Source organism: Melospiza melodia, chromosome 3 (assembly GCF_035770615.1).
Source record: "Melospiza melodia melodia isolate bMelMel2 chromosome 3, bMelMel2.pri, whole genome shotgun sequence".
NCBI lineage: Eukaryota > Metazoa > Chordata > Aves > Passeriformes > Passerellidae > Melospiza > Melospiza melodia.
The window spans coordinates 4,394,279-4,412,644 of NC_086196.1; the positions used below are offsets into that span (position 1 = coordinate 4,394,279).

An 18,366-nucleotide genomic window follows, 5' to 3' on the forward strand; every position below is an offset into this window, starting at 1 on the left:
ACCAGTTTTTTCATTTAAAAAGAAAATAAACCCATGTTTTTCTTCAGCAGAAAAGCATGCTAAAAGATGCAGAGAGTTGTTGCTGGAGCTGTTTTCTCTCCTCCTTCACTGGAACATTTGGGCAACACTTGCAGCTAGTGTCCAGTAAGGATCTGAGGGAGAAAACCCCTCCTACTGTAACAAACCAATTGTTTTGTGTGACACACTGCAATTTATACAACCTCCCTGTGTAACATAAGTGAATATTCCTGCTCACTGCTATCTTTAGGGTAATTCAGCCAAATTTTGCATGTATTTTTGGACTTTGACTGCAGGTACTGCCTACATCAATATTAACCATGTAGATTAGATAGGCAGGAGGGAGCAAGGAGGATTATTCTGTACTAACTGTCTCAGATCAATACAATTCTATAATGTAAGCACTCAGGAGTGCAGAGGGCAGTTTGCCATCTGATACCACACTTCATTCACTGTCTCACACAGTTCTCTTTGTTGTTGGTGCATATTTCTACTGAGTCAAAGTGAGGGTGACATTTTTTATAGAAAAAAATTCAAAACCAACCCTGCTGCCCAGAGATGAAATTGAGCAGAAGTGTCCTGAAGGAATATACACTTAGCAAGGCATAAAAGCTTGTGACAGATTTGAGCTGAATTAGTTGATGTGATGTATGTAAAGTGGCAATGTATAAAAAGTAAAAAACCAAAAGCCATTAGAATTAAAGTGTGATTGGCAGTGCAGCATTCTTTTCAACTGAGCTTTTCAGCCATTACAATTTTTTTAAACTAGCAAGATGAGGCACATAACCATCTGTGCTAGGACAGATATTTCCAATGACCATGACCTCTCATCTACCTTACATATTGACATTGTCAGCATTAGTCAGGATTTTATGTTCTGTAGGTGAGATGTAACTTAATAGAGGCAATTGATTTTGTTTGCTTAAGAGAAAGTGATTTCCCATTTGCAGAGAATTGTTGGCAATACTTGCTGTGGGAGGGGCTATAGAGATATATGATCTGAAGACAGAACGGCTGAGAGCTTAGAGTGAGTTCCACTGTGCACAAGGTAAGTGGATTCTTTTATTTGGACATGCAGGGAGTTGTTGTATGAGAAACTCAGTCATTGAATGGGTTTTATAGATTAAATGTCTGTATGTACTTTCTTTACTAGCATGGTTATGTGCACCGAATGTTAATTCTTAATCAGCTGCTTCTGAGGTGCAGAGAATTAGAAAAAGAAGTACATATACAACAAGTGGAAAGTGTTTTCTCTCACCTTCTCCTTCCTACTCCAGAGAAGCTGACATGTTATTTACAAGGGGAATATGGTGGTGGTTTGGCCGTTTTCCTTTTGCTGCTGTTAAAGCTTCAGCTTTGTTGCTGACAGGGTGTCAATAGCTGTGAGGCTGGTACAGGCTGGGCACTGTTTGGGTGTGTTTGTGGCTGATGTGCACACATGGTTCTGAGTGGGGTGGGTGACACTCTGCCTAGAAACTGTTGTTGCTTTAAGTGTCTGCCTAGAAGCTGTTGTTGCTCGAAATTCCAGCAGAGCTGGAACTGGACCAAGCAGGCATTGCCCTGAGGCCGTGCCAGTGTTAAAGGCAAATCTGATGTTAACAGTTGGAAAAATTAATTTCCATTTTTTAGAGGTTTGTCTAAAGACATTTCAGAAGCATGGAGTGTTGTAAAATGGATTGACTGATGGAAAGGATTCCTTCCTGGCTGGTTATAATGGAGCATAAATGACTGCTGGAGAAAGCAGAGCAATTGCTGAGATTATAGCATGTATCTGATTAAACAGTAACTGTGTTTTGAGATAATGTCAAAATACACAAATAGCACATTCAGTGTTCTGGTCAGAACAGAACACTTTGAATGAAAACTGTTTTGATTGACTGCTTTTCTCTCTGGGCCAATTGCTCTAAGTACAGAGTTCTGCTTAAATATTCTGCATGTGTTAGTAATATTTGAAGGCAGAATGATACGTGGCAGTCTCTCAATATATTCTAACTTTTATATCCACTGTTGATTAATTCAAGTCTTGGACAATAAATCATTGATTTCAAAAAAGACAACTTTGAAAGCAAATTAGAGAGTTGAATCCAGGATTGTGAATGTTTATTGCTCAACCCTGCTTTCTTCATTGCAGATACCAGAGAATCAGGCAGGTGGAAACATGTCTGGAAAACCCAGGCTGCACTACTTCAATGGACGTGGCCGCATGGAACCAATTCGGTGGCTCCTGGCAGCAGCTGGGGTTGAGGTTTGTTTCTGGTCTTTTGTACTGAGATCCTGTGACAAATATGTGCTTCTACTGTCCCTTCTGAAAAGTGTGACTGAGCAGCAGTTTCAAGCTCTGCTTTCAGTGCATTGCTGAGCAGGCCAACAGGGAGCACAAGCTTGCCCTAAGCAGGGGGCAAGTTCCTGTCTCACTTGCATGCATCGTGTGCAAAGCCTGCAGGTAGCACCAGAAATGCTCCTCCCCTGTAGCTAGAGAGAGAAGAAATTTAGAACCCCTGCAGCAGAACCTGGCTTCTTAATCTTCTGATTACAGAGGTCAAGCACCTGCAATTCTGAGAACCTGCAGTTAAATTCCAATGGCCAATGTCCAAAACTACAGGTTTTAGGGGTTTTTTTACCTCTGACAGATTCTGATGGTAAACCTGAGATGGTGTATGGGAATCTGTGTGTTTCAAGATACGAGGGCTTCTGTCACAGCGAAGGCCAATGTGCCTGAAAGATTTCAAATATGATTTATGTTTTAGAAATATAATATTGCCCAAAACACATCACTTTAGGCCTTTTTTACCTAAAGGAGGAGAGGCTAAATCATGGAATGACAATAGAACTTTTCTCCTTCCTGCAGTTTGAAGAATCTTACCTGGAAAAAAAGGAGGATCTGACAAAGATACAGAAGGGTAAGTTTTCTTCACTCTTAGATAATACAAGCCGCAATAATAATAATAAAAATAATCAGAATAGAAATTAGAATTGCTTGTCTGAGATCTCCTAAGAATTCTGAAGTCTTAGTGCCTTAAAAGAAAATGGCATAGACTCGTTTGTACATGAGCTCTAAGAGTTGCACACTGCAGTGTTAGGTGATATCATCCACCCAGGTGCTTCAACCTCCACTGAATGCCAGAAGGGCTGAGGTCAGAAGGGACCTCTCAAGATTATCTACTCCACCTGCCCCATTCAAGCAAGGCCCCCTCCAGCCAGTTACCCAGGACCATGCCCAGCTGGGTTTTGAGTATCTCCAAGGATGGAGAATGTACAGCATCTCTGGACAACCCACACAGTCCAAGAGCCTTTCTTGAAGTTCAGATGGTTGACTCTCCTTTGTTGTATTGCACTAAATAGTTCATTTAGTTGTTGTTTTGCACTGGGTGTCTGGTAAATTGCACTGGTCACATGGTCTGTCTCCTTCTCCCCTTTGCCCCCTGAGCCCCAGTAGCAGTGGTTTCTCCCTGGTCTCCTCCTCTCCTCTCTTCCTCCCCACTTGTATCCCACTGCCTGTGGTTCTTTACCTCCACCCTCCATTCCCCGGTTTAAAATCTCCCACCATCAAGCATTCTTCCTCTTTTCCCCCAGGGATGTTGCCTGGATTTCCAGGTGACACGTCTCAAGGAACAAAGTAGGGCTCTGGTCCTGAGGAGAAGAGAGCCTCGAGTCTTTTCCTTTTGTCCTCGTACAGGCTGGGATGGGCGGGGGTCCAGAGCAGCCGGATGGCACCGAACGGCCCCAGAGATCAGCCCCTACAGTTGGCACCCAGGGGTCGTCTCCCACGAGGTCTCACTCCTTTGCTTCATTTTGTGACCACTGCTTTCCATCCTATGGCCATAGAGGCCTTTGTCTTCAGATCATCTTCAAAGTCATTAGCATCTTAGGTTGCCTTCAAAGTTGTGGTTTTATGATCCCTATGAAAACAGAGTTCCAGATTTCCAAGTTTACCTGTTCCTCTGCTGCATTCCTGCCTCCCAAGGCAACAACCCACCATGCTGGCTTCCGCTTCTGTCTTCCTGGACATGATAATCATGTCTCTTCCAAACCAAATTGCATGTCTGTGCTCTTCACCTGGCCTGTGAAAAGCAACCTGAGCTTGGGTTAGCATTTGCAGTCCTGCTGTCCTGTAGGAATAATCACTTGGTCCCTATGTAACAGGCTGCCTTTCAAAAAGTATTTTGGGACACAAGCATAAAGCTAAATGCAACCTTACAAAGAGGGACATATCTGATCAGTCATCTGAATCAAGAAATATGATTCCGTCAAGCAAAAACTCTTGCAGGCTCTCTGGTCTGATACCTCTCTTTCTGGAGAAAAATTTTTACATCTTTCAGGCTAAGATAAGACTTCTGCATGCTAGCAAAAGCGTTGCATGGCTCCAGCCTCACTCCAAGAGATATTTGGGTCTTGCAGGAATCTCATCGAACTCACTCATTGTTCCCTTTTCATGCCTAGACAGATTTAAAGTCAAAAAGTTTGATCAAGAGGAGTTTAATGTAGGGTGTGGAAGTTTGAGTATTGGGAAGTATAGTGTGCCGATTTGATTGTGCAGGTGGAGGATGGCAATTAGTAGTGGGAGTGAGCTGGCCAGTGTGTAGAATAGGAGGTAAATGCCAGCGTTTAGGTGTTCTGGCTGGTTCCCTCATTGTGTGATGAGGATGAGGGTGGGGATTAGGGTGCCTTTGTATGCGATGTAGAAGAGCATTAGCTCTGAGGCCAAGCAGGCTAGAAGGATGAACAGTTGAGCTAGGATTACTGTTGTGGCAAAGATTCGTTTGCGGGTGATGGGTTCTTGTTCTAGGTGGTTTTGGCTTGCTATGATTATGAGGGGGAGGAGTCAGCATGAAAGGACTAACAGGGGGGAGGAGATTTGGTCAATGGATGTTCAGGGGGTTAGGCCTTTGGGTAGTATGTTGGTGTGAGTCATTGCAGGCTGACGGTGGCGATTAGTAGGCTGTATTATGTGATGTTAGTCATAGATGTTTGCGTGAGGAGAGGAGGATTAAGGGGAGGAGTGCTGCAGTTGGGGCGATGATTTTTAGCATTGTAGGAGGTTGAAGTTGTGAAGGTGATTCGAGCCGTGGGGTCGGGTGGAAGTTACTGGTAGGGCTGGCCCAGTGCCTGCTTTGCTGGCGGAGAATGTTAGAATAAGGAAGGGTAGGATGGTGGCGGCTGCCATTTGTAAAGTCAAAAAAGTTGTCACAAAGATCTTCTTTGCTTTTCTAATCACTATTATTTATATATTCATTAGTATTCACATTATATGTGGGTCAGTGCTTAGAAAGTCCAGACGTAATTGGCAGAACATGACAGAAACTGGCTGGACCAGATCTTTCAGTCCTTCTCATCTCTATGAACCAACATGAAAATCACCTGTGTTAGAGCCATGCAGTGCCTGTATTGTTCAATGTGTGACAGCTGCCAGATCTGCCTTTGGCTGTTTCCTCAATCTGAAATTTCCACAATTTCATTGCTATAGTATTAAGCTATTAATATGCTACTGCTACATGGTGAGCATTTTACACACTTTCCTGTAAGAATGAGGAAGGTTGCTACCAAAAGGGTTGTCAAGCATTGGAACAGGCTGCCCAAGGAAGTGGTTGAGTCTCTGCGTGTAGATGTGCACTTGGGGAGAGGGTTTAGTGGTGGAATTAGGCATTGCTGGTTTTACAATTGCATTTGATGATCTTGGGATATTTTATCCAGCCAGATTGATTCAGATTCCAAATAAAAAGGAATATGTGTGCTTTCTTTGCCTAACACGTGTGGGTGGTTCTCACTGAGGGACTGAACTTCTCCCTGTGTTCTTCCCCTTGGCCTAGATGGATCCCTGCTCTTTCAGCAAGTGCCAATGGTAGAGATCGATGGGATGAAGCTGGTGCAGACCAGAGCCATTGCCAACTACATATCAACCAAGTACAACCTCTACGGGAAGGACGTGAAGGAGAGAGCCCTGTACTGTAACAGTACCACCTTTGCTTGTTAGACCCCAGCCCACCCTGTAGCTCAGGGAAACACAAGGGTATCCAGCTCCCAGCTGGATTCAGTGGGAGAGGGCAGCAGTGCACGAGATCACTGTGACTGCAGCTGATGTCCACAGCAGAGAGAGCCAGCTGGATTCCATAGGGCAAGCGAGCCCAGGAATCATCAGTCAGAGGTCAATGCACTTACCAGAAGAGAGCAGTCGGGGGGCAGACTGTCCCACTGATGCTGCATTTCATTTTCTCCTGCAGTTGACAGCAGCATCAGTTTACCCTCCTCACATTCAGGGGAATGTCTTTTAAGGGAAGAAAAAACCCTTTTCTCTCTAATTACCAGGAATTAGTGCAGATTTAATTACAGGTTATTAAAGGAGAGGACTCCTGGGGCTCATGTTTTCAGCTGAGGTATTTCTGAATGGTTGAACTTAATAAGCCCTGGTAAACACATGTGTCATGATATTTGCTAGAAATGGTATGGACCTGCTGTAAATCTTAGGCTGTCTTACTGGATTTTTTACACGAGTCTGGATGGCACACATGAGAATTCTGTAGTCAGGTTCACAAACCCATATTCCAGACAGGAATCAGTCCCAGTAAGAAGTGGGAGTCCTACAGTCTTTAGGTTTCCCTAGGAATTTTGCATTTGCCTTTGGCCCAAGCTGCCCCCCTGCCTGCCCCAGTGCAACTGCATTCCAGGGGGAACTTTGCCAGGGTATGTGTGTGTGTGTGTGGGACAGAAGAGGCAGGGATTTCCCAGCATCTCAGTGAGGTTGTGCCAGGAGTTATTGTGCTGTTCAGAACTACTGTGTGACCTGACCAAGTGGATCTCTTCCTTTCAGAATTGATATGTACGTGGAAGGAATGTTCGATCTGAATGAGTTGCTCCTCATGTATGTTATCCAACCAGCAGAAAAAAAGCAGGAATATTTTGCAAATATGATGGACAAGGCTGAAAACAGATACTTCCCAGTATTTGAGAAGGTATGTGGCAAAGAGCTAGTGGCTCAATTGATGCTGTTACCTTGAAGCTCCATCCTGGAAGCACACTAGTTTAATGGGGGAAAACAGAAGAGAAGCTACCCCTGGAAAATCAATGCTCTGGTTTTTAGTGGTGCTGGGATTAAGGTGGAGACAGGATACCACAGAGGGGACAGAGGGCACTTCAAATCTGGGAGAGATGTACAGCTGCAAAAACCCAGCACACACAGAGCTCCCCAAATGTCCATGTTTCAGTGTGTGTGTTGTTCAGACAATAGACCCTACAGCACCAGCTTTGACATCAAGGTTCCTCCTGAAGTGCAAACGGCCCTGTACCATACATGCTGTGTAAAAGCATTGCAGTTCCTCCTGTATCTCATACAGCTTGGGCTTCAGTGCAGCTACAGCAGGCAAGGCAAGATGAGCCCAACTGAGCTGCCAGACAGGAATGTAGAAGTGAAAGAGCTGATAGATGATGCCTAGGGTGGCAGTGCCTTCAGATCATTGTACTTCAAGTATTTGAACTGCATTTCCTTCTTTCACTGACAACTCTGTGCAATATGTGACCCTGCTTTGAAGATATCACCTTATTTATGAGAAAAGAACTGATAAAAGAGAGAGAAAAGACATGATCTTCTTCTGTTCTCTCTTTTTAGGTTTTGAAAGACCATGGAAAAGACTTTCTGGTTGGCAACCAGCTGAGCAGGGCAGATGTTCAATTGCTTGAAGTCATTTTGATGGCAGAGGAGTACAAACCTGATATACTTGCCAAATTTCCTCTCTTGCAGGTAAATGAATGGGCAATTTCAATGTACAATGAATTGTAAAGAGCACTGATTTAACGTGGCTGAAAAATATGTGGGAGTGAGAGGGTCAGAGGTGACATGCAAAATAATCAATACCCTAACAATTATATAATAGTAGAATTATTATATTATAAGCAAATACTCTAGCAATTTAGCTGGCCTCACCTACTCAATATTATTGCCACGTTTTGTCACTACAACCCCAAAAGCATAAGAGGGGAAGCACATCATTTCTTCTGCAGCATCAATTTGTGATGTGACTTTCAGAGCATGGATGACATTGAAATGTCTGACAGTTGCAATGATTCCTAAGCACGGTGCTGTTTTAATTTTGCTTTGTAGAGTTTCAAAGCAAGAATAAGCAATATCCCCACAATAAAGAAATTCCTGCAGCCTGGCAGCCAGAGGAAACCACGAACAACAGAGGAAGATGTCGCCAGAGCAATGAAAATATTCCGCTCATGAGCAGCTGTCTGAACCTATACAAGCTGTATGGGTATTTCATTGTATTTGCTGATACTGGCAAAATGAAATTAATGAAATTAGTGAAAAAAAAAAGAAGTTTAATCTCTCTTTCCTTAGCTACAGGACTGATTTTAGCCTACTGCAGACACTTCAATGTAAAGCTACATCAATGTACCAGCCAAGGAAACAGTTTGCTAAATATGGGATATATTGGACAACACTGGGTGCCTTAAATGGGTAAAGACAATACCTGAAATAAATTCTTACTATTGATACTCAAAACCTGGCTATTCATTGATTTCTTGCTGCTACTTCTATGCCTAAGATCTGTCTGGTTCTATTTTCATTCCCAAGAATTGTTGGAAAATTAGGAGTGATTATCCCAAAGAGTAGATCTTTTTTGCAATACAGCTAGTCTGTAGCTGGACAAATAAGTCTGGCTAGAATATGAAACCTAATTTGGCTCTTCTGATTTGATAAATAACTCCCTAGTTGAAGAGTGATAGGATAGATTTGAACTCAAACAGAGCAACCCCAACTAATCCCTCTCAACCATAAATGCAGAGACATTACTGGTCAGAGTGCTGGGCTATGTTAAGACCCAGACCAAGCAGCAGCTGAGTTCTGGTAGTTTAGAGCTGCCTATAGAAGAAACTCTGAACAATAAAACACGCGGCTTGGTGAGGACTGCTCGGTGAGTCCCTGTTGTGTGTCTGCCTCCAACTAAGCACCCATAACGTAAGAGGTCCTGTATTTTTTTCTGGGAAATGCCAGGAAAAGCCTGCAGGTTCTGGTTAGCTGAGGCTGAAAGTTTGGATTCTTCTTTCCTCTGAACTTAACTTGGAATATCCTTGGACCAGAGCTCCTAGTGTGCCTCTGCTTTGGCACTAGACACTTGAAGTCTTGTAATGCAGCTTCACCCATGTTTCCTTTATCAGGAGATCTATTGCAGCAGCTAAAAGCCCTTTGCAGACTCTGAGAAACAAATGCTGGTACCAACTTAAAACTTGTTAAGGAAGGATTCAGGATGGTGTCAGGTCTTAATGAGACCCTGGAATGCAGGAATCAATATTGACTTATGTCACTGTATATTAAACCAGGTTTAATGCAAGTTGTACTGGAGTTGTTCATTTTAATCACTTAAATCAAGCTCCACTAATGAGGTTAGGAAGACTTTTGATAAACTTGTTGAACTTAGGTAAATATGTTCATTTATGTAGTGAATTGTGTTCCTGTCCATGGCAGGAGGGTTGGAACTAGATGATCTTTAAGGTCCCTTCTACCCCAAACCATTCTATGGTTCTGTGATACTACTTAAACACCAAATAAACCAAGTTTGTAAATGAAAGAGTCAGTGCCTTAAATCCAGCTACAACTAGAGCACTGTCAGTTTTCAGCTGGGCAAACTCAGGGCTCTGTAGGTCTTGCTAAAGCCAACAGTTTCTTCATAAGAAATGTCATGCAGCTGGAACCAGTTTTTATCATTAAAAAAGGAAATAAACCCATGTTTTTCAGCAGCAAAGCATGATGAAAGATGTAGAGAGTTGTTGCAGGAGCTGTTTCTCTCCTGCCTCACAGAAGTATTTGGACAGCACTTGCAGCTAGTGTCCATTAAGGATCTGAGGGAAAAGCCCCTCCTACAGTAACAAATCAATCCTTTTGTGTGACACTCTGCAATTTATACAACCTCCCTGTGTAATTTAAGAAGAATATTCCTGCTCACTGCTATGTTCAGGGTAATTCAGCCAAATTTTGCATGTCTATGTTGACCTTGACTGCAGGTACTGCCTACATCAATTTTAACCACGTAGATTAGATAGGCAGGATGGAGCAAGGAGGATTATTCTGTATTGACATTTTGAAATCAATACAGTTGGCAAAAGAAAACAGTCAGGAGTGCAGATGGCCGTTTGACTTCTGATACCACAGTTCATTGTCTCTTACAGTTCTCTTTGGTATGTGTTTACACTGAGTCAAATTCAGGGAAATGTTTTTGACGAAAAAAATGTAAAAACTGACCCCAATGTCCTTTGATGAAATTGAGCAGAAGTGTCCTGAAGGAATATACACTTAGCAAAGCATAGAAGCTTGTATCAGATTTGAGCTGAATTAGTTGATGTGATTTATGTAAAGTGCCAAGGTGTAAAAAGTAAAAAAAAAAAACCAAAAAAACATTAAAATAAAAGTGTGATTGGCATAGCAGTATTTTTAAAATCTGAATGGCCTTTTCAGACACTATAATTATTTTTAAATGGCAAATAGGAGGCATATTACCATTTTGTGCTGACACAGATATTTCCATTGATCATGATCTCTCATGTATCTTACATTTCTGCATTGTCATCATTAGTCATGAATTTGTTCTCTGTAAATGAGAAGTAACTAAACAGAGAGAATTGATTTTGTTTGCTTAAGAGAAAGAGGTTTCTCATTTGCAGAGAATTGTTGGCAATACTTGCTGTGGGAGGGGCTATAGTTATATAATCTCAAGGCAGACGGCTGAGAGCTTAGCGTGAGTTCCACTGTGCACAAGGTAAGTGGGTTCTTTTATTTTGGACATACAGAGAGTTGCTGTATGTGAAACTCAGCCATTGAATGGATTTTATAGAATAAATGTCTGTATGTACTTTCTTTACTAACATGGTTATGTGCACCAAATGTTAATTCTTAATCAGCTGCTTTTGAGGTGCAGAGAATTAGAAAAAGAAGTGCAGATACAACAAGTGGAAAGTGTTTTCTCTCACCTCTTCCTTCCTACTCCAGAGAAGCTGACATGTTATTTACAAGGGGAATATGGTGGTGGTTTGGCCGTTTTCCTTTTGCTGCTGTTAAAGCTTCAGCTTTGTTGCTGACAGGGTGTCAATAGCTGTGAGGCTGGTACAGGCTGGGCACTGTTTGGGTGTGTTTGTGGCTGATGTGCACACATGGTTCTGAGTGGGGTGGGTGACACTCTGCCTAGAAACTGTTGTTGCTTTAAGTGTCTGCCTAGAAACTGTTGTTGCTCGAAATTCCAGCAGAGCTGGAACTGGACCAAGCAAGCATTGCCCTGAGGCTGTGCCTGTGGTAAAGGCAAATCTGATGTTACCAGAGGCAAAATAATTTCCATGTTTTGGAGGTTTGTCTAAAGACATATTAGAAGCATGGAGTGTTGTAAAAGAGATTGACTGATGGAAAGGATTCCTTCCTGGCTGGTGATAATGGAGCATAAATGGCTGCTGGAGAAAGCAGAGCAATTGCTGAGTTTATAGCATGTATCTGATTAAACAGTAACTGTGTTCTGAGATAATGCCAAAATACACAAATAGCACACGCAGCTTTCTGGTCAGAACAGAACAGTTTGAATGAAAATTGTTTTGGTTGACTGGTTTTCTCCCTGGGCCAATTGCTCTAAGTACAGAGTTCTGCTTAAACATTCTGCACGTGTTAGTAACATTTGAAGGCAGAATGATACGTGGCAGTCTCTCAAGATATTCTAACTTTTATATCCACTGTTGATTAATTCAAGTCTTGGACGATAAATCATTGGTTTCAAAAAAGAGAACTTTGAAAGCAAATTAGAGAGTTGAATCCAGGATTGTGAATGTTTATTGCTCAACCCTGCTTTCTTCATTGCAGATACCAGGGAATCAGGAGGTGGAAACATGTCTGGAAAACCCAGGCTGCACTACTTCAATGGACGTGGCCGCATGGAACCAATTCGGTGGCTCCTGGCAGCAGCTGGGGTTGAGGTTTGTTTCTGGTCTTTTGTACTGAGATCCTGTGACAAATATGTGCTTCTACTGTTCCTTCTGAAAAGTGTGACTGAGCAGCAGTTTCAAGCTCTACCTTCAGTGCATTGCTGAGCAGGCCAACAGGGAGCACAAGCTTGCCCTAAGCAGGGGGCAAGTTCCTGTCTCACTTGCATGCATTGTGTGCAAAGCCTGCAGGTAGCACCAGAAATGCTCCTCCCCTGTAGCTAGAGAGAGAAGAAATTTAGAACCCCCGCAGCAGAACCTGGCTTCTTAATATTCTGATTACAGAGGTCAAGCACCTGCAATTCTGAGAACCTGCAGTTAAATTCCAATGGCCAAAACTACAGGTTTTCTTTTTTTTTTTCCTCTGACAGATTCTGATACTCAACCCGAGATAGTGTATGGGAATCTGTGTGTTTCAAGGTACGAGGGCTTCTGTCACAGTGAAGGCCAATGTGCCTGAAAGATTTCAAATATGATTTATGTTTTAGAAATATAAAATTGCCCAAAACATATCACTTTAGGCCTTTTTTACCTAAAGGAGGAGAGGCTAAATCATGAAATGACAATAGAATTTTTCTCCTTCCTGCAGTTTGAAGAATCTTACCTGGAAAAAAAGGAGGATCTGACAAAGTTACGGAAGGGTAAGTTTCCTTCACTTTTTGATAATACAAGCAGCAATAATCATAATAATAAAAGTAATCAGAATTAGAATTAGAATTGCTTGTCTGAGATCACCTAAGAATTCTTAAGTCTTAGTGCCTTAAAAGAAAATGGCATAGACTCGTTTGTACATGAGCTCTCAGAGTGGCACACTGCAGTGTTAGGTGATATCATCCACCCAGGTGCTTCAACCTCCACTGAATGCCAGAAGGGCTGAGGTCAGAAGGGACCTCTCAAGATTATCTACTCCACCTGCCCCACTTCAAGCAAGGCCCCCTCCAGCCAGTTACCCAGGACCATGCCCAGCTGGGTTTTGAGTATCTCCAAGGATGGAGAATGTACAGCTTCTCTGGACAACCCACACAGTCCAAGAGCCTTTCTTGAAGTTCAGATGGTTGACTCTCCTTTGTTGTATTGCACTAAATAGTTCATTTAGTTGTTGTTTTGCACTGGGTGTCTGGTAAATTGCACTGGTCACATGGTCTGTCTCCTTCTCCCCTTTGCCCCCTGAGCCCCAGTAGCAGTGGTTTCTGCCTGGTCTCCTCCTCTCCTCTCCCCCTCCCCACTTGTATCCCACTGCCTGTGGTTCTTTACCTCCACCCTCCATTCCCCGGTTTAAAATCTCCCACCATCAAGCATTCCTCCTCTTTTCCCCTAGGGATGTTGCCTGGATTTCCAGGTGACACGTCTCAAGGAACAAAGTAGGGCTCTGGTCCTGAGGAGAAGAGAGCCTCGAGTCTTTTCCTTTTGTCCTCGTACAGGCTGGGATGGGCGGGGGTCCAGAGCAGCCGGATGGCACCGAACGGCCCCAGAGATCAGCCCCTACAGTTGGCACCCAGGGGTCGTCTCCCACGAGGTCTCACTCCTTTGCTTCACTTTGTGACCACTGCTTTCCATCCTATGGCCATAGAGGCCTTTGTCTTCAGATCATCTTCAAAGTCATTAGCATCTTAGGTTGCCTTCAAAGTTGTGGTTTTATGATCCCTATGAAAACAGAGTTCCAGATTTCCGAGTTTACCTGTTCCTCTGCTGCATTCCTGCCTCCCAAGGCAACAACCCACCATGCTGGTTTCCGCTTCTGTCTTCCTGGACATGGTAATCATGTCTCTTCCAAACCAAATTGCATGTCTGTGCTCTTCACCTGGCCTGTGAAAAGCAACCTGAGCTTGGGTTAGCATTTGCAGTCCTGCTGTCCTGTAGGAATAATCACTTGGTCCCTATGTAACAGGCTGCCTTTCAAAAAGTATTTTGGGACACAAGCATAAAGCTAAATGCAACCTTACAAAGAGGGACATATCTGATCAGTCATCTGAATCAAGAAATATGATTCCATCAAGCAAAAACTCTTGCAGACTCTCTGATCTGATACCTCTCTTTCTGGAGAACAATTTTTTACATCTTTCAGGCTAAGATAAGATTTCTCTGTGCTAGCAAAAGCGTTGCATGGGTCCAGCCTTACTCCAAGTGATATTTGGGTCTTGCAGGAATCTCATGGAAGTCTCTCATTCTTGCCACTTCATGCCTAGACAGATGAACTGCCATTTATAAAGTCAAAAAAGTTGTCACAAAGATCTTTTTTGCTTTTCAATTCACTATTATTTATATATTCATTAGTATTCACATTATATGTGGGTCAGTGCTTAGAAAGTGCAATGTATTCAGCAGAACATGACAGAAACTGGCTGGACCAGATCTTTCAGTCCTTCTCATCTCTGTGAACCTCCATGAAAATCACCTGTGTTAGAGCCATGCAGTGCATGTATTGTTCAATGTGTGACAGCTGCCAGTTCTGCATTTGACTGTTGCCTCAATCTGAAATTCCAACAACTTCATTTCTGTATTATTAAGTTATTAACGTGTCACTGCTGCATGGTGAGCATTTTACACACTTTCCTGTAAGAATGAGGAAGGTTGCTACCAAAAGTGTTGTCAAGCATTGGAACAGGCTGCCCAAGGAAGTGGTTGAGTCACTGCGTGTAGATGTGCACTTGGGGAGAGGGTTTAGTGGTGGAATTAGGCATTGCTGGTTTTACAATTGGATTTGATGATCTTGGGATATTTTATCCAGCCAGATTGATTCAGATTCTAAATAAAAAGGAATATGTTTGGTTTCTTTGCCTAACACATGTGTGGGTGGTTCTCACTGAGGGACTGAACTTCTCCTTGTGTTCTTCCCCTTGGCCTAGATGGATCCCTGCTCTTTCAGCAAGTGCCAATGGTAGAGATTGATGGGATGAAGCTGGTGCAGACCAGAGCCATTGCCAACTACATATCAACCAAGTACAACCTCTACGGGAAGGACGTGAAGGAGAGAGCCCTATACTGTAACAGTACCACCTTTGCTTGTTAGACCCCAGCCCACCCTGTAGCTCAGGGAAACACAAGGGTATCCAGCTCCCAGCTGGATTCAGTGGGAGAGGGCAGCAGTGCACGAGATCACTGTGACTGCAGCTGATGTCCACAGCAGAGAGAGCCAGCTGGATTCCATAGGGCAAGCGAGCCCAGGAATCATCAGTCAGAGGTCAATTCACTTAACAGAAGAAAGCAGTCAGGGGGCAGACAGTCCCACTGATGCTGCATTTCATTTTCTCCTGCAGTTGTCAGCAGCATCATTTTACCCTCATCATATTCAGGGGAATGTCTTTTCAGGGAAGAAAAACCCTTCTCTCTCTAATAAGCAGGAATTAGTAGAGATTTAGCTACAGGTTATTAAAGGAGAGGACTCCTGGGGCTCATGTTTTGACCTGAGGTATTTCTGAATGCTTGAACTTAATAAGCCCTGGTAAACACATGTGTCATGATATTTGCTAGAAATGGTATGGACCTGCTGTAAATCTTAGGCTGTCTTACTGGATTTTTAACACGAGTCTTTATGGTACACATGACAGTTTTGTAATCAGGTTCTCAAACCCATATTCCAGACAAGAATCAGTCCCAGTAAGAAGTGGGAGTCCTACAGTCTTTAGGTTTCCCTAGGAATTTTGCATTTGCCTTTGGCCCAAGCTCCCTCCCTGCCTGGCCCCAGTGCAACTGCATTCCAGGGGGAACTTTGCCAGGGTATATGTGTGTGGGATAGAAGAGGCAGGGATTTCCCAGCATCTCAGTGAGGTTGTGCCAGGGGTTATTGTGCTGTTCAGACCTACTGTGTGACCTGACCAAGTGGATCTCTTCCTTTCAGAATTGATATGTACGTGGAAGGAATGTTTGATCTGAATGAGTTACTCATGTCATATGGCTACCTACCACCAGAACAAAGGCAGGAACATTTTGCAAATATGATGGACAAGACAGAAAACAGATACTTCCCAGCCTTTGAGAAGGTATGTGGCAAAGAGCTTGTAGCTCAATTGATGCTGTTACCTTGAAGCTCCATCCTGGAAGCACACTAGTTTAATGGAGGAAAACAGAAGAGAAGCTACCCCTGGAAAATCAATGCTCTGGTTTTTAGTGGTGCTGGGATTAAGGTGGAGACAGGATACCACAGAGGGGACAGAGGGCACTTCAAATCTGGGAGAGATGTACAGCTGCAAAAACCCAGCACACACAGAGCTCCCCAAATGTCCACGTTTCAGTGTGTGTGTTGTTCAGACAAAAGACTCTACAGCACCAGCTTTGACATCAAGGTTCCTCCTGAAGTGCAAATGGCCCTGTACCATACATGCTGTGTAAAAGCATTGCAGTTCCTCCTGTATCTCATACAGCTTGGGCTTCAGTGCAGCTACAGCAGGCAAGGCAAGATGAGCCCAACTGAGCTGCCAGACAGGAATGTAGAAGTGAAAGAGCTGATAGATGATGCCTAGGGTGGCAGTGCCTTCAGATCATTGTTTGTACTTCAAGTGTTTGAACTGCATTTCCTTCTTTCACTGACAATTCTGTGCAATGTGTGACCCTGCTTTGAAGATATATTTTTTATGAGAGAAGAACAGAAAAAGTTATATTTTATATATTTATATGTTATTTTATATTTTATTAATAGAGAAGAGATATGATCTGCTTCTGTTCTCTGTTTTTAGGTTTTGAAAGACCATGGAAAAGACTTTCTGGTTGGCAACCAGCTGAGCAGGGCAGATGTTCAATTGCTTGAAGTCATTTTGATGGCAGAGGAGTACAAACCTGATATACTTGCCAAATTTCCTCTCTTGCAGGTAAATGAATGAGCAATTTGAATATAGAATGAAAGGAAAGGACCACTGATTTAAAGTGGCTGGGAAATATGTGGGAGTGAGAGGGTCAGAAGTGACTTGAAAAATAATAAAATATCCCAAGGTCTGTAGGTGGCCTTGGCTACTCGTTTTTATATTTGTGGTATCTTTTTATAATCCCGAAAACAAAAGAGGGGGAACCATATAGTTTCTTCTGCAGCACCAAGCTGTAATGTATCTTTCAGGGCACAGATAACATTGAAATGTCTGACAGCTGCAATGATCCTTAAGCACTGTGCTCTTTTGATTTTGTTTTGTAGAGTTTCAAAGCAAGAATAAGCAATATCCCCAAAATAAAGAAATTCCTGCAGCCTGGCAGCCAGAGGAAACCGCTAATTACTGACGAAGAGTTACCAAATGTAATGAAAATTTTCCACTGAGTCTAAAGCTGCAGAAACTATTCCATTGTGCTTGCTGACATTGGGGAAATAATGAAAACACTGAAAACCAAGATTTGATCCTACCAGGAAAGGCAATAGTTCACTAAATAGGGGGTATATTGGACAACACAGAATGCTTTAAATAACTAAAGAGAATACCTGAAATAAATTCTTACTATTGATACTCAAAACCTGGCTGTTCATTGATTTCTTGCTGCTTCTATGCCTAAGATCTGTCTGGTTCTGTTTTTCTGGCATTCCCAAGAATTGTTTGAAAATTAGGAGAGATTATCCCAGACAGTAGGTCATGGTGTTTTTTTTCTGGGAAATGCCAGGAAAAGCCTGCATGTTCTGGTTAGCTGAGGCTGAAAGTTTGGATTCTTCCTTCCTCTGAGCTGAACTTGGAATATCCTTGGACCAGATCTCCTACTGCACATCTGCTTTGGCACTAGACACTTGAAGTCTTGTAATGCAGCTTCACCCATGTTTCCTTTATCAGGAGATCTATTGCAGCAGCTAAAAGCCCTTTGCAGACTCTGAGAAACAAATGCTGGTCAGCAGCTTAAAACTTGTTAAGGAAGGATTCAGGATGGTGTCAGGTCTTAGTGAGAGCCTGGAATGCAGGAATCCATATTGACTTATGTCACTGTATATTAAACCAAGTTTAATGCAAGTTGTACTGGAGTTGTTCATTTTAATCACTAAATCCAACTCCACTATTGAGGTTAAAAAGACTGTTGAACTTTGATAAATATGTTCATTTATGTAGTGAATTGTGTTCCTGTCCATGGCAGGAGGGTTGGAACTAGATGATCTTTAAGGTCCCTTCTACCCCAAACCATTCTATGATTCTGTGATACTACTTAAACACCAAATAAACCAAGTTTGTAAATGAAAGAGTTAGTGCTCTAAATCCAGCTACAACTAGAGCACTGTCAGTTTTCAGCTGGGCAAAATCAGGGCTATGTAGGTCTTGATAAAGCCAACAGTTTCTTCATAGGAAATGTCATGCTGCTGGAACCAGTTTTTGTCATCAAAAAGGGAAATAAACTAATATTTTTCAGTAGGAAAGCATGTATTGCAGAGGGTTGTTGCAGGAGCTGTTTCTCTCGTGCCTCGCTGAAGCATTTATACAACACTGGCAGCTGCTGAGTCCC

At 42.8% G+C, this 18,366-nt stretch overlaps 2 protein-coding genes across 3 annotated transcripts; both read left to right on the forward strand.

Annotated features, from left to right (window-relative positions):
- The first annotated feature begins 2,107 nt into the window (after window positions 1–2,107).
- LOC134415394 (glutathione S-transferase-like) lies at window positions 2,108–8,515 on the forward strand. 2 transcript variants are annotated; one of them, XM_063150704.1, is made up of 7 exons: window positions 2,108–2,263; window positions 2,867–2,918; window positions 5,826–5,958; window positions 6,824–6,965; window positions 7,619–7,750; window positions 8,111–8,258; window positions 8,351–8,515. In XM_063150704.1, the coding sequence occupies exons 1-6, from the start codon at window positions 2,177–2,179 to the stop codon at window positions 8,231–8,233; spliced, it is 669 nt and encodes a 222-aa protein (XP_063006774.1). In that variant the 5' UTR covers window positions 2,108–2,176; the 3' UTR covers window positions 8,234–8,258; window positions 8,351–8,515. The 2 variants fall into 2 exon arrangements, with proteins under 2 accessions (XP_063006774.1, XP_063006773.1); XM_063150703.1 differs by having other exon boundaries at window positions 8,111–8,515.
- Window positions 8,516–10,641: 2,126 nt separating this feature from the next.
- LOC134415396 (glutathione S-transferase-like) lies at window positions 10,642–17,400 on the forward strand. Its single transcript, XM_063150706.1, has 7 exons — window positions 10,642–10,766; window positions 11,849–11,961; window positions 12,557–12,608; window positions 14,814–14,946; window positions 15,806–15,947; window positions 16,641–16,772; window positions 17,090–17,400. The coding sequence occupies exons 2-7, from the start codon at window positions 11,875–11,877 to the stop codon at window positions 17,207–17,209; spliced, it is 666 nt and encodes a 221-aa protein (XP_063006776.1). The 5' UTR covers window positions 10,642–10,766; window positions 11,849–11,874; the 3' UTR covers window positions 17,210–17,400.
- The last annotated feature ends 966 nt before the right edge of the window (window positions 17,401–18,366 follow it).

Coding starts and splice junctions, on each gene's coding strand:
- LOC134415394 (XM_063150703.1), top strand. CDS start 2,177: ATGTCTGGAAAACCCAGGCTGCACTACTTCAATGGACGTGGCCGCATG. Junction 2,264..2,866: donor TGGCAGCAGCTGGGGTTGAG/GTTTGTTTCTGG, acceptor TCCTTCCTGCAG/TTTGAAGAATCTTACCTGGA. Junction 6,966..7,618: donor ACTTCCCAGTATTTGAGAAG/GTATGTGGCAAA, acceptor CTCTCTTTTTAG/GTTTTGAAAGACCATGGAAA.
- LOC134415396 (XM_063150706.1), top strand. CDS start 11,875: ATGTCTGGAAAACCCAGGCTGCACTACTTCAATGGACGTGGCCGCATG. Junction 12,609..14,813: donor TCTGACAAAGTTACGGAAGG/GTAAGTTTCCTT, acceptor CCCTTGGCCTAG/ATGGATCCCTGCTCTTTCAG. Junction 14,947..15,805: donor GACGTGAAGGAGAGAGCCCT/ATACTGTAACAG, acceptor TCTTCCTTTCAG/AATTGATATGTACGTGGAAG.